This window comes from Aythya fuligula, chromosome 15 (assembly GCF_009819795.1).
Source record: "Aythya fuligula isolate bAytFul2 chromosome 15, bAytFul2.pri, whole genome shotgun sequence".
Taxonomy (NCBI): domain Eukaryota; kingdom Metazoa; phylum Chordata; class Aves; order Anseriformes; family Anatidae; genus Aythya; species Aythya fuligula.
This window is the reverse complement of record NC_045573.1, coordinates 8,572,710-8,586,486: the sequence shown is the minus strand read 5'-3', so window position 1 is coordinate 8,586,486 and position 13,777 is coordinate 8,572,710. Positions and strand designations below refer to the sequence as shown.

Here is a 13,777-nt window from a genome sequence, read left to right as displayed (position 1 = left end):
ACAGATTATTGGTAAATACTGACTTTTATGGAGTGTGTGATTCATTGAACAGTAGGATATACATAGTAAAGAGGGAGAATTTTTTTTAAATAGGATATATTGCTGTATTTGTAGTAGAACTGTATTTGGTCAAAAGACCTGATATTCTGTGTGTGTAAATAATCCATAGCAGCACATGACTTTCTGTATAATTCTGATTCCCTTCAACAGATAATCGTTCCTTTGAGCCTGAGCCAGAATGGGCATACAGCCCACCTTCTCCCTTCCATCTGTTGGATGGCCCCTCTGCTCCCAGTTTTTCCAGTGCATCAGAAGGTAAGATACAAGGATTGTGATGAATCAGAATACCGAACGTTAGTCTCACCTTCCATGAAATAATGAAAATTAAAAAAGCCTTCTTGTTCAGGTATGCAGATTTTCACTTAATGAAAGGAATCAGAACACACTAATTCTATTTTACTGTCCTACATCACTGTAGCTGAATTTTTCAATATCTTTCTGAAAGTGATGATCTTTGTTCCTTGAGGAATGAAAGCTGTAATACCTACCTATTTTAACTCAAACTCACGGTAAGTGGGTCAACATAAAAAATAAAACAAACCCCAACTTATACAGTTATCTGAAAAGGTTCATTGGAGGAAGAAATAAAGGGAGGATAGGATGCATTTTTTGAGACTGTTTTTAGTGAATTTTTCTCTCTGTTGTCTAAAAATAAAATCTGGACTATAGCAGTAATTGGAGATTTATGTTCATTAAGATATAGATGGATTGAAATAGTACAGTCTGAGTTCCCCCTTAGCCTAGCATAGCAGTTTATTGTTAATTTTCTGGGTAGGAACTGTTCTTCCCATATCCTGTAATCTTACTGTTACAGTCAGTTTGGTTCCTGCTTGCTGCTTCTTGAATGTAACTAAGAGTTCTTTTCTGCAATTATAACCTAGATGCATTGAAAGAAACATTTTTCTGTACTCTCATAGTAAGAAATTCTTTGATTTTTTCCTCTTTTCATCATAGGAACATAGTCTTTAATTTAAGATCTGATTTGGCAAAATCCTGTTTATATTAAGGTGTAACAAATTTTATTGGTATTTTATTGTCTTGCTCTGTAAGTGACCATAGAGAGAGGACATTTCCAAACATAGCTTTTTCCATAGCTTTTAATACCTGGTAGGAAGGAGAGTGTGCATTTCTAACATAATCAACTAGAGGTTAAATGTGTAGGTACTGAAAGTTCAAGAAGTACCTCTACAAGGAGATACAGTTGCTTTTCTTTTTCTGCTTCGTTTTAGTAGCTATAAAGGAAGTTGGCTTAAAGTAAAAATGACAGTAACATCAGGACAGCTTTAGACCTAAGTAGTAAATGTGGCTGGGGGCCTGCAACATGTGCATCAACTAGCAGACACTTCAGTCAGTTGGGGCCTTCCAAACTAGAGGGTTGAGCTCAAAAGGGGGGGAGGTGTAACATTGAGCAGATTGGCCATTAGCTTACTTGGGAGCTAAAGTAAGGAAAGCTGTGGCTAAACTCATTGGCATCATAGCTGGAAGATAGATGCATTTAAGGAATAAAGTTTGAATAATTGGATGAAAGAAGCTTGACATATGGAATACCTTGAAAACAGCTGCAATTTGGCCCCAGAAAAATGGAAGCTGATACATATATTCAGCATGATTGAATGTGATTCTGAAACAATCTCTCAGTCAGTAGAAGGATTTTGAAAGAAAGGAGGTGTCTTCTAGGAAGAAAACCTCCAATAATCAATGTGGACATTTATGAATGGGTTAGATGAGACAGTTTTCCATGACAGCTGAAGACTGGGCCCAATACCATTTTTCCAGTGTGTATCTGAAAACTTGCATGCAATCATTGGGCGTGACCAGGGAACACGTGAGAGGGAGGGCATACACTTGCATGTAGGCAGAGAGATTGAAGGGTATATTTTTAAGTTCTTTCTGTGAAAGTGAAATTGTCCGAAGACAATTTTGCCTAGGAGCATCCTGACTTATTATACAGTTCATGTTACTTAGCTAACTTTATTCAGAGGAGTAATATCTTACTATCTATTTCATATCAACTAACTTCAACTAAGATTACAGAATAAATAACACAAAAGTCTAGCTTTCAAATCATTAAGTAGTATCTTAGAAATGTAACTATTAAATGATGATCAGCAATAGACCAGAACCTTACAGTCTGTTAGTATTGTATCTTCCTTTATATTACAGCTCCTTGCATTAACATTAAACAAACAGTAGACAAGTGACACTTATTTTTTTAACATTCAGTATTGTGCTATTTCCATACATCTCTATTAGGGTACTGGTAAGGATATTCTGAGCAGTATCATTAAGTCTCAGAACCTGCCACATGTTAGTGGCAGTGAAAGTGGGGAATATTATTGTATCAATTTCATATTTTTTTCATAAGAACTACTGTTTTATCATCCCAAAACTTGGATTTTTCATGTTTTTTGTGCAGAAGAAAAGTTAGTTGAAAATCTTGCAAGTATGTCCACCCGTGAAAGGATTAAAGCAATACAGAAAATGCCAGAGACCATGAAAAAAAAGAGAGAAATCAGGTAAAAATAGAAGTTTATCTGTTTAGCTTTACAAGCAGCATAATGTTGACATCTAGTTATCAAGCATATGTTGCCATCTGCTCAACTTGAGTTTGTTACTTTGAGTATGAAAGAACTGAAAATACTTTTTTGTTCACTTTTTAAAAGTTAACATCTTGCAAGAAAAAATAATTTAAAGATGTTTCAGTGTCCTTTCTGTGAGTGAGAAGAATCTTTTACGTAACATGAAATGAAACAGCAAGGCAATGTCTTTCAGCATGCAGGAAAACTTGTGATTATTATTCAAAGGGAACTTGGATGTTGGTCATTGCAAATTAAGAACAGACCACATGATCTCAGCCATCATGTCTAGTTACATATAGTTATTTAATATCTGTGAATATTATATATATATATTTCCATCAGTGAGTTAGTGGAGGGTCTAGGATATGCTGTCATAACTCAGCTTGTAATGGACAAGAGCTGTGGTATCAGCTAATGCAAAAACAACCATTAGAACTGACTCCACATTCATGAGCATGTGTTTGCAGCAGCTTCTTTGGCTTCTTGTTTTAATTACAACCTGTACTATAATGCCTGTCACCCTCTGCCCTGCTCTTCCTCAGGAATAATGTTCTTAGAGAAATAACAGAAAAATCAGGGAGACGTGGTACTCAATTTGACTGCTGTACAAAGTGTCTACGCAGAACAGAAGTGGTAAGTGTCAGACACTTCCGTTTATCACAATCAAGTAAACCACTACAGCTGCAGTGTTATTATTGTCTCCAGAGGTATTTGGCAGCTTGCTTTCTTACTTTCCAAAGAACCAATTCATTGCTGCAGTGTTCATTAGTAATGACTTGCATTCTGGTAGCCGTTAGGAACACCAGTTCAGCATCTTACAGTGTATGTAATGGGAGAAATATGTACTTATCATCAAAACGGAGCTGTAAAAATGTGAGTCTGCATTATGTGAATTTGAGCCCTGTGTAAGACTGCTTGCTGAGGTCCATCCCTCTCATATCTTTTGTACTTCAGTCATTTCGACGATTTAGAAACAGCTTGTCAGAACGTTTTCACCAACTGTGGTTATGGCACAAGACTCTGAAGATCATTGGTGGCGAGTTTGGAACAAGTGTTCTTTCGTATTTTATTTTCTTGAAGTGGCTGCTAAGTTTCAACATCTTCTCATTCCTCATAAACTTCAGTTTCATCACAGTCCCTCAGTTTATTGCAGCAGAACCAAATAACCTTTCATTCACGGGTCTGGAGCTGCTCACTGGAGCTGTAAGTATGTAACAATGGATTTGTGTTAGTACTCTCTGCAACAGATCTACTTTAAAAATCATGACAAAGTAAAAAAGCAAATATTTCTTCTTAAGAGATTGAGTTAGATGTTTATATGACTAGAAATGATAGTGTGTATTTGAAAAACAAAACAAAACAACAAAAACTACAACAAACATTAACCCAGGGTGGAACTCATTCTAATGAATGTGTCTTACTGCAAATGATTGCTGTGTTCAGCAATATATCAAGATTTTTTCATTGTTCTTCTAGAAAGGAGTGGAAGTCAGGCCTTCTGGAGGTGGATACAATAGTCTTTAGCAGAACATTTTTCCCATGTTAATTTTCCTCTAAAAATACAGTAAAGATTTCAGTATATATTCCTGTGAGTTTTGCTTATTTCTAAAGCTTTATTCTTCCAAGGAGTGCACAGATTTTGTGTGGCAACCCACCAACTGTAGTGTGCCCTGTAGACAGGAGGATCTTTCACTATGTGGAGATCTTTATATTCAGGGAATAAAATTCCAGGATATTTATAAACAAAAATTTTGCATTGCTCTAAGTTTAGTAGTATTCATCAACTACTTGATCTGAGAAGACTTACTCTTTTTTTCTGTCTCTGACAGTTGTAAAAATTGTGTCAATTTTATTGTTGTTGAAGGATTTCTCTGGTTAATAAACACGATTCTGCTCTTGCTAATGCTCTTTTTCAAAAGGAAAGGTGTTCACCCTTTCTTTCTAGAATTGGGTTTTAAAGTATTTGGCTCTATTTTATAGTAATGTTGTTTAATTTTGCAAAGTACAGTCGTCATTGCAGGAGGTCACCGGTGATGTAGTAACTCACGTATTGAATGTCACGTGCTTCCTCCTTGGTTCCCTTGCAGTTGTTACAATTTGTCAGTTCAGAACATTGCTCTGAAGAAATAAGCGATTAACACTTTCCCTCTTCAGGAATTTTCAGAGAAGGGTAAATCCTGCAAGCATATTGAATGCTCAAAATCATCCCAAATGATACAAGTCATTTATATACCTCTTAGAGTTCTCCAACATATGGAAGTTTATAGCTGACAGAATGAAAACAGGGTCCAGTTTTCACAAATTTAATCACACCTGATTTTACAGTAGGGAATGGGACAGCTCCCACATCTGAATTGTGCTTCAGGTGATGGTACTGCTCACTATATACAGGTACTAGAAAATATTCTGAATGATGTCCATATATTTACAGGGTTATTTTCAAAAAACAGTACTCTACTATGGCTTTTACACCAATGCTGCAATCAGTAAAACGGAGAATGGTGCATCTTATAACATGCAGCTGGCCTATATTTTTACTGTTGGAATGTATTTTGTCATCTGCTTGCTTATCTTGTTGATCAGGTAAACTAATTATATATTCTTATTTCATTTATATTAGCCAAAAAATATGTAAATGTCAGACAGTGATAATTGCCTGAGTGTGTTTCTGTAAGTCCTTATTTCCAGGTCTCAAGTTTAAGCAGAAGATTCTGCTCAAAAGACAGTCTCACACATCAAAATTTCATTAGGTGAATGAAGAGCGACTGCAGAATAGTGAGGGCCATGCAGGTGAATCCCAGCTCAAAGCAACTGACAGCATGATCTCCCTTTTGTAATCTGTTGCTGCTGATATCATATAGTATTGACATGGCCTTCTAATATCCATGAAGTAATGATTGTCAGCAACAACTGGGAGAAAGAAGTGTGAGAGTTCACTCTTACATTAAGATTTATTTTCCATGTCTTCTTATGTGAGATGCTCTGACATAAGTCCATTAGCCAAGGGAAGGGATGGAAAAGCTGACTCCTCTCCTCTCCCCCTTCCCGTCTTCCACTGCTGTGAAAACCTGACCTATTTCCCCATTATGCATCTCACAAATTTAATTTTTTGTTGCAGCATGGCAAAATCCTTCTGCAGGAACTTCATTAACCCTCAGATATACTCTGGAAATGCTAGCAAGCTTCTCTGCACTTGGGACTTCAATATAACTAATGAAAAAGCAGTGAAGCTGAAACAAAAGAATCTCAGCACACAAATAAAGGTACAAAATACAGGAGATGCAAAAAGGTGCAAAGAAGCATAACTAGCATGCTTGGATCACTCTGCCAGAATGTATGCACAAATAAGTCTCCAGACCAGTGACTCAGGCGTGCTAGTCATGTTTCTAATAAACTTAAGTCTTCCTGGCTGTTAAGTTTCATTTGATTTGAACTTCTGGAGTTGTCATAGCTACTTGTTTTTCTTTTCTCTTTAAGCTACATATAAATATTTATGTCGTTTTATTCTACTGAATGAATGCTTTTGTTCTACTGAACGAATCTCTATGACTATTAAACATATGCTAGAATATTACTTTTTTTTTTTTCTTTTCCTTTTCGCAGTTTAAATATTTTGTCAACAAAAAGCAGACTTATCATATTAAACATTAAATTAGCATAACAGAGAAACAACTTTTAGGACAGGAACACAAAGTTGGCCATTTAATTTTCCCAGGATATTACTTTGCTGATCTTCTAGATAAAAAAAATCTTTTATTCAGTCTCTCAAGTAGTCACTTGAAACAGGTTTTCCTTCATGCTGCTGATTAAGCAATTCTTCATTACAATTTGTTTCCTTGCAGGAAAGCCTCACTGATGTAAACAAGGAAGTTCTAAATTATTCTGTAACAGAGACACTTGTTCACATTCTTATTCATCTTGGTGCCTGGGCTGCTTCCCTGGGAACAGCAGTGGCTGCTTGTGCCAGTGTTTACTTCCTCGCCATTAATAATCTAGAGGTAAGGACAGACTTTGCAACCTGTTTTTAGAGACGTTATTTTTCCACATGGATGTCATACACAGAATGCAAGCTGTGGTCTGTTTGCTACTAGGGAATGTAGGAAAGCGTGGATGTTACTGCCAATACACACACACGTTCTTCTGTACCTAAAGAGCTGGTTTGCAAAGACTCACACCGCTGGGACTATGGCAGGACTGTAGGACCTGAGGAGTCTGAGCAAATCTCCCACTTCATCCCAGAAGTTGCATACCACGGCTGGTTTAGAGCGCAGCTGGTGGCCTTGAAAGAAAGTGCAAGAAGAAGCCTCAGAAAGGACTGCCTCTCCTTTGCCCTGGAACAGCTTTTAAGCTGGGGCTCCCACCTGTGGTCCCATGTAACACAGTGGAAGGGGGGGGGGCCATTGTGGTGCTGGATATGGGCCAGTAAAACACGGTGGCCTCTAATCGGAGAACATTCAGATATGTGTGTCAGGTGTGTGGGCACAACTTGAGGAAGCATTTCAGCTAAGGTTCTAATTTCGGGGTTGGTTCTTTTTGTTTTTCTTCTCTCAAAGCTGTTTATGGAAGGGCATAAAAATGACCTGGAGAGCCAAGCTGCCATGTTGGTGCTACCAATTGTTGCATCTCTCCTCAATGTGCTCATCCCATTCTTCTACTCATGGCTTGGACAGCTGGAGAAATTTCAGAATCCCAGAAACAGGACATATGTCACTATTGCCAGGTATTTGTTGCTCCCTCCTCTTAGTGCTTTTTGCCTGAAGTTGGCTGACTCATCTTTTTTTTTCAGCAAGCTATGTGTAGATGGTTTGGTGGGCAGTAGTGAGGTATGGAACATGTGAATTCATCTTCTCCAAAGGCTTCTGCATGCTCTTCCCTCCCTATTCTGTTTGCTTTCTGTGAGTCTTCTGGAGTGTTACGTCTCTGCATGAGGACAGGGTATCCTTCCGAGTTAGGAACACTGTGACACTGGGCTTGGCTTTGTTTGTAGCTCCCATAGATAGCTACTGGGCTGTGAGCCTCCTGGGGAAAGGAAGGGAAGTGGAGAGAGGAGTGAGGAGGTCTAACTTTGCTATAGATGCCTGGAATTAACATTACATTACCACCAGTGCCCCTCAGGCCTTCCTCTCCTGTGAAGCCCACACACCCAACCAGCAGCATGTTTAGGCCTGTATCAAGGTCGTCACACCTGGCTTCACTTCTGCCAGGACAATAGAATAACGTGGCACCGGAGCTCCTGTTAGTCCTGGCACTGTGCAGTGCTATTGTTGGTGTGTAAGAAGGTAGCAACATGACCGATGGCCATCCTGCCATTGTTTCTCCCCGTCAGCTTACAGACTAGTCAGTGCACTTACTGTTACTTTTTCTTTGTAGAAATATCATCCTGAAAATATCAATTATTGGAATACTGTGCTACTACTGGCTTGACATTGTGGCGGCATCGAAGTCCCAAGTAAGTTTCAAAAGTATGCGTCTTTGACTTATGATAACTCTTTAAGAACCATGGTGGTAATAGGCCTGCTTCATATGAGAAGTACATGGAGTCCTTTGGACAGCTGAATTTCCCACCCCAGCATTTCTTTATTAGAATCTCCAGAGAAATGAACTTATATAGGAGAATGAGTCACCCGATTTGAGTCTCAGCTGGTTTGCAACATTCTTCAGTGAGAGGTCAACTGCGATTAGTTAGGGTGCCAGCAAGTCTTTGATCCATAGCCCAGATTTCAGATGTCCAAGCATTTGCATTTTGGAAAGTTAAAATCACATAATTATTTCTTTCAGATACATGTATGTTTTTAAAATTTATTTATTTATTTTTATTTTTTCCACCTCTTAAAGTGCTGGGAAACACTGATTGGCCAAGATATCTATCGTCTTATTCTGGTTGACTTCATATTTTGTTTGCTTGGCTCTTTCTTTGGAGAATTTTTACGAAGGTGAGCACTATGTTCCTAATCTTGTTTTTATTAATTAGCCAAAGACATAGTCCTTTTGGTTGGTTGGTTGGATTTTTCCCCTCCAATGTGAGAAAAGGAGAGGTCCAACAGGAGCAGACCTAGGAAAAAAATGAAGCTTCCTCAGTTCTCTCTACCCAGCATGGTCTCTGGGTACATGCCTTGGGTATATTCCAGCTCCCTCTTAGGAGAGGTCACAGTGTGTACTGTTCTACTCTCCCAGTGTGTCCTTGTTCCCTTTGGAGATGCAAATGCAGGCAGAGAGGAGTCGCACTGTACTCCATTAGGTCTCCTTCATGGGATGCCAAATGACCAGGTGTCTCAAGCAGAAAACCCTGCTTTTCTGCATGCGCACAGGTGCACTGCTGGCTTTTCTTGGTATGTCCCTCTGTAAATGTTTTTTCTTTTTGTTATGTCACTCTACAGAGTGCATGCAAGTTTAAAATCTCATTTTAATCAGTCTTATTAGGGATGTAATATGTCTCCCTACTGTAGAGGTCTGTAGTGTGGTGTGTGAGAGAGTGTTTTTAACTGAAAGTAAGCTCAGCTTAGTGTGTAAACAAAAATTCATTTAATTCAGTAATGTGTTGCGTGTCCCTTCCTACTGCTAAACATTATTTATGACTACAGTAGTATAGTACTAAGTGCTTGCCACCTCTATAGAACATTTAGGGATCCTGGCTATACTTCTGTAGGAGATCTTTATGATTGTTTGCCCTTCACATGTGATGAGAACAAGATTGGTTTACAAGTTAGGACTTTGACTTTTGTGTCAAATCAACACAAAGCAATGTTGAGAAGCCCTTGATGACTTTCCCTTCACAGCTCTTGTCAGTGTACTTTAATCCTCCTGTGTTATCGTTCTCTTTAGACATGAAACCACCTCCCTACAAAAAGTCACAGTACTAAAACTGTGTCATCAGCCATTATGGAAGTTCTCCACTGAGCTGTGTAAAAGCACCAGACTTACAGTCATAAAAGGTTAAAAGTACAAGTACATTTAATTACTTGTATGTCTTCAGAGTAACTGAAACACAGCCCTCAAATGTTGATGATGCAGCTGATGAGGTGGTACCCAGACCTTTACTCAAGGCAAGATGGGGCAGTAACCAAAATCCTCCCTGTTCTTGCTACAAAAAGCAGAAACTGAATCTTCCCATCTCAGGCAAAGAATAAGTGATAAAATTAGGTTATAAGTCCTCAAGCAGAACCCTTGGGGTAATTGCTTACCTGTGTGTCTCAGCTACCTGCCACCTCGTTTAGTTTAAAGTAGAATATGTTTAGGATATGTTGCAAATGTCAGTTTAGAGGATTCATTTTTTTGATTAAAGCTAAGAATTTTCAGGAGTTGGGAACTGGAAAGCTGTTAGGTTTTTGTCATGAGGTTAATTGTCATTTCAATTGTTAAATCATAAGCATAAGCATACTTTTCTGATATAGTTATAAATCCTTTAATCCTTTTTTTTTTTTTTTTTTGGTCTTTTTTTTGACTTGCATTAAAAATGTCCTAAGTCTTTCTTACTCCTGTTGTGTGTTATGGGAATTTGCTTTTGCCAGATTCTTCTGTTTCATTTTGATGTGCTGTCTAATCAACAAGCTGTGGCTGCTTTGTGGGACACGTGGTTAATGGAACCCCAGAATAACCTGTCACTGACCTATTTGCAGAGGTTTATACCATTTAACAAATGATTTTTTTTTCTTTTTTCTTTTTTTTTTTTTTTTCTCCCCAGAATTATTGGAACTACAATCTTTGTAAGCCTGGGAATGCCAGAATTTGATATTGCACGAAATGTTTTAGACTTGATCTATGCACAGACTTTGACCTGGTAAGTGGTAAATTTACAGCTAAAACTTCATTTGCATGTAGGAATACCATGGAACATCCCGATTCAGACACTTACGGGTGCTTCGCATCATGAAAGAAAGTGTAGGACAAGTGTCCAAGAGAGATGATATATATCAAGTACCTTTGTAAGGATCGTGACTCGTCAGTTCTGTGACTGAAATTATTACCCGCATAATTACAGTAATTTAGATTGTGGCCCCCTGGTCTGGGAGAAAACTGTAAAAGGAATATCCAAAAGTTTTGTTTTAATCCCCACTGGAATAGTGTTCCTGTTGAATTAATCTCAGTGTTAAATACCGGAAAAACTGCCTTATTTCCTCCTTATTTCTGAGAATGAGTACAGTACTCCAGTTATGAGTTTTGCAGATATGTACACAGATATGTATATTTAAAGTTGCATGTTTCTAAAGGCTAACTTACTGTTACAGGATCACTGTTAATATAATTATACATTTGCCGATAGCCAAACTCTAACTGTATATTAATATAGTGTGATATTTTCTATTTTTGGTGCACTGAGCACTGTGTAGTGAATAGTGAAGATGTAATTTTTTCTTATAAATCTTTTCTGTTAGGATTGGTATTCTCTTCTCACCTCTGCTGCCTGGTATCCAGATGATATCATTTTTTATAGTATTTTACGTGAAAAAGGTAACAAGCTTTACATGTATTCATCATACAGTACCATGCCATTTACACTGCTTGAAATATGGGCAGGATTTATTGGGTTAAAGTGCTGGGTTTGGCTAGACGCTCTGGTTTTGTGCCCAGGGGAGCAGTTTGGTTGGTTTTGTTGTTGCTTTGTTATTGTTTTGTTTTTGTTGGTTGGTTGGTTAAAGAAACAACATTTGTATGCACACGTTTGAATTGCAAACCTGTAAAACTTGAGAGGGCAGAAGTGTGAAAGCATAGGAATTAGAAGGGGGAGAGAATAAAGGACTAAAATTAAAGCATAGGGAACTAATGGTATGTGCATTTCGTATGCATAATGCACATGAACTATACATTAACTAAGTGCATGTGGCAATATAGATACTCATCCTATTGCTGTGATTTTGGATTCTCTTTCTCTTCCCCAGCCACCTGTTTCCTACCCCCAAGTTATCTAGGTCTAAGTGGGGCGAATCAGCTAAATATCATGGTGGAAATTCTTCTTTTCAGTGTTCTTTGTTTCAGCAGTGTGATTAGACGACAGATTGGTTATTAGGTGACTGAACAGTTTGTAGCATTGAATGCAGAAGAACAAAGCTACAAGCACAAATTCAAACTTCCCTGAATCATATCACAGAACCACTTGGGTTGGAAGGGATGTTAAAGCCCATGAAGTTCCATCCCCCTGCGACCCACTAGACCAGGTTGCACAAATCCATCCAGCCTGACCTTGAACACCTCTAGGGATGGGGCATCCACAGCTTCTCTGGGCAGCCTGTGCCTCACTGCCCTCTGAGTGAAGAATTTCCTAACCTCAAATCCGAATGTCCCCTCTTTTAATTTAAAACCATTCCCCCTTGTCCTATCGCTGTCTGCCTATGTAAAAAGTTGTTCTCCATTTTTGTTATAAGCCCCCTTTATGTACTGAAAGGCCACAATGAGGTCTATCTAGAGCCTTCTCTTCTTCTAGCTGAACATCCCCAGTCCTTCATAAGGACAGGTGCTCCAGCACTTTGGTCATCATGAACATTTTTCGTGTGTGCTGCAAAACCAAACTACCCAACGGAGTCCTCTTAGTATTTGAAAGACTATACCCTTTTTCTAAAACTACATTGTATCTATCAAGTTCTAGAAGTCCTTGGATACTTTTGATAGATGCTATTCTAGCAATTGCTTCCAACAATTTCAGTAGTATTGACTTAAATCCAGTTAGAGTGATAAGTAACAAAAATAAAAAAAAGAGTATATTTTCATCTCTTAAAAGGTCAGCCTAATGAAGAATTGCCAACCCCCTCGCCAAGTCTGGAGAGCAGCTCAAATGACAACATTCTTCATGTTGCTGCTGTTTTTCCCTTCTCTCACTGGAGTCCTGGCTGTCATTGCAGTTACTGTCTGGAGGTAAGGAAGAGCACTGAGATTCAGTTCCAATATGTTATGCTGTGACCTGATACCAAGCAGAAGAATCTGTGTTGTTCTGTAGACAAATTTGTATTAATTGCTAAAGGAAGGATTCAAATGTTCATGAGATGTTTTGTGTTCTGAAAACACACTCGGAAAGTTTGCAAAAAAAAATGGTTAATGCAGAACTTGTCCCATAAGAAAGTGGGAGGGGAAAATTTGTTGCCTTCAAGTTTTAGTATTCTATTTAAATGTCAGAGAAAATCCTTTGATTCATCCTTTCCTTCTCCTGAAAAATTTCTGTGACCCAGCCTGTTCCTCGGATTAAATGTTATAGGCCATACCAGGCCTATTAAATGTTATAGGCCATGACTGTCTAGATTAGTTCAATTTCAAAGCAAACAATATTTTCCTCTTCCTGTCTATCTGAAAATGTTCATTTTTGCTAAGGAGACTACCTTACTTCACCACAGCTTGTTGTTACTGAAAGTTTGCAGTGACTCGTCCTGGAAGGCAAGGTGGGATGATGGTTCCTTTACACATCTGTTACGCAACTTTGGAAATTCAGATTTTCAAATTGCTGTAGCCTGTGCTACACTGATTGACTTGTTACATTTAGGTCAAGATTATGTTCACAGGTTGGTGCAGATCCACTGTGGCAGGGTGTCTTAGATCTCTGGCTGCAGTAGTCTCAGGGGGACATTGGGGTGGCGTTTTAAGGTGCAGGAGTTGACCCAAGTAAAAAATCAGACATAAATGATGGAAGTTCCCTGAGGGTCCAAAGAGAACAGAGAGCTATAGCAAACTAATGAGAATCTTCATCAACAAAGTGTTTAACTAAATCACATGTTAGTAAATGAAGCTTTAAATAGCTGTTTTCTCACACTTTCAGGTTAAAACCTTCAGAAGAATGTGGTCCTTTCAGAGGTTTGTCTTCTATGTTTGCAGCAGTCTCTGAGTGGATAAAAATACTGGAAAATTACACTGGCTCAAAATGGGTAGTGTGGATCTACAACAACTTAATTACTAGTGAACTTTTCTTCTTCATCCTCTCCATCATTTTCCTGTAAGTATCTGCTGATGAAAAGCACTTGAAAAGAACCTGAAGTGGAAAAACCTGGCTATGTCATAGCCATTCTCCATAACTGAGTTACAAAGTACATTCTAGAGCATCAGAAATTATTAATAAATTGGAATATCATGTCTTTGAAGTACATAAATAAGTTATAAAATCTATTCCTTTTATGTTAGGATGCCAAAGCTCTTTGCAAACCAGCTTCATTCTAACTATA

General features: G+C 38.3%; 1 protein-coding gene across 1 annotated transcript in view; it reads left to right on the top strand.

The window, feature by feature from the left end:
* The window catches only part of TMC5 (transmembrane channel like 5), a 30,906-nt gene that overhangs the window by 12,231 nt on the left and 4,898 nt on the right, over positions 1–13,777 (top strand). The window contains exons 6-19 of the mRNA XM_032197333.1: positions 211–315; positions 2,477–2,576; positions 3,182–3,272; positions 3,594–3,842; positions 5,071–5,222; positions 5,758–5,902; positions 6,482–6,637; positions 7,193–7,359; positions 8,010–8,088; positions 8,475–8,572; positions 10,321–10,416; positions 11,012–11,087; positions 12,352–12,485; positions 13,378–13,551. Coding sequence (XP_032053224.1) covers positions 211–315; positions 2,477–2,576; positions 3,182–3,272; positions 3,594–3,842; positions 5,071–5,222; positions 5,758–5,902; positions 6,482–6,637; positions 7,193–7,359; positions 8,010–8,088; positions 8,475–8,572; positions 10,321–10,416; positions 11,012–11,087; positions 12,352–12,485; positions 13,378–13,551 — 1,822 coding nt within the window. The remainder of the gene's footprint in view (positions 1–210; positions 316–2,476; positions 2,577–3,181; positions 3,273–3,593; positions 3,843–5,070; positions 5,223–5,757; positions 5,903–6,481; positions 6,638–7,192; positions 7,360–8,009; positions 8,089–8,474; positions 8,573–10,320; positions 10,417–11,011; positions 11,088–12,351; positions 12,486–13,377; positions 13,552–13,777) is intronic.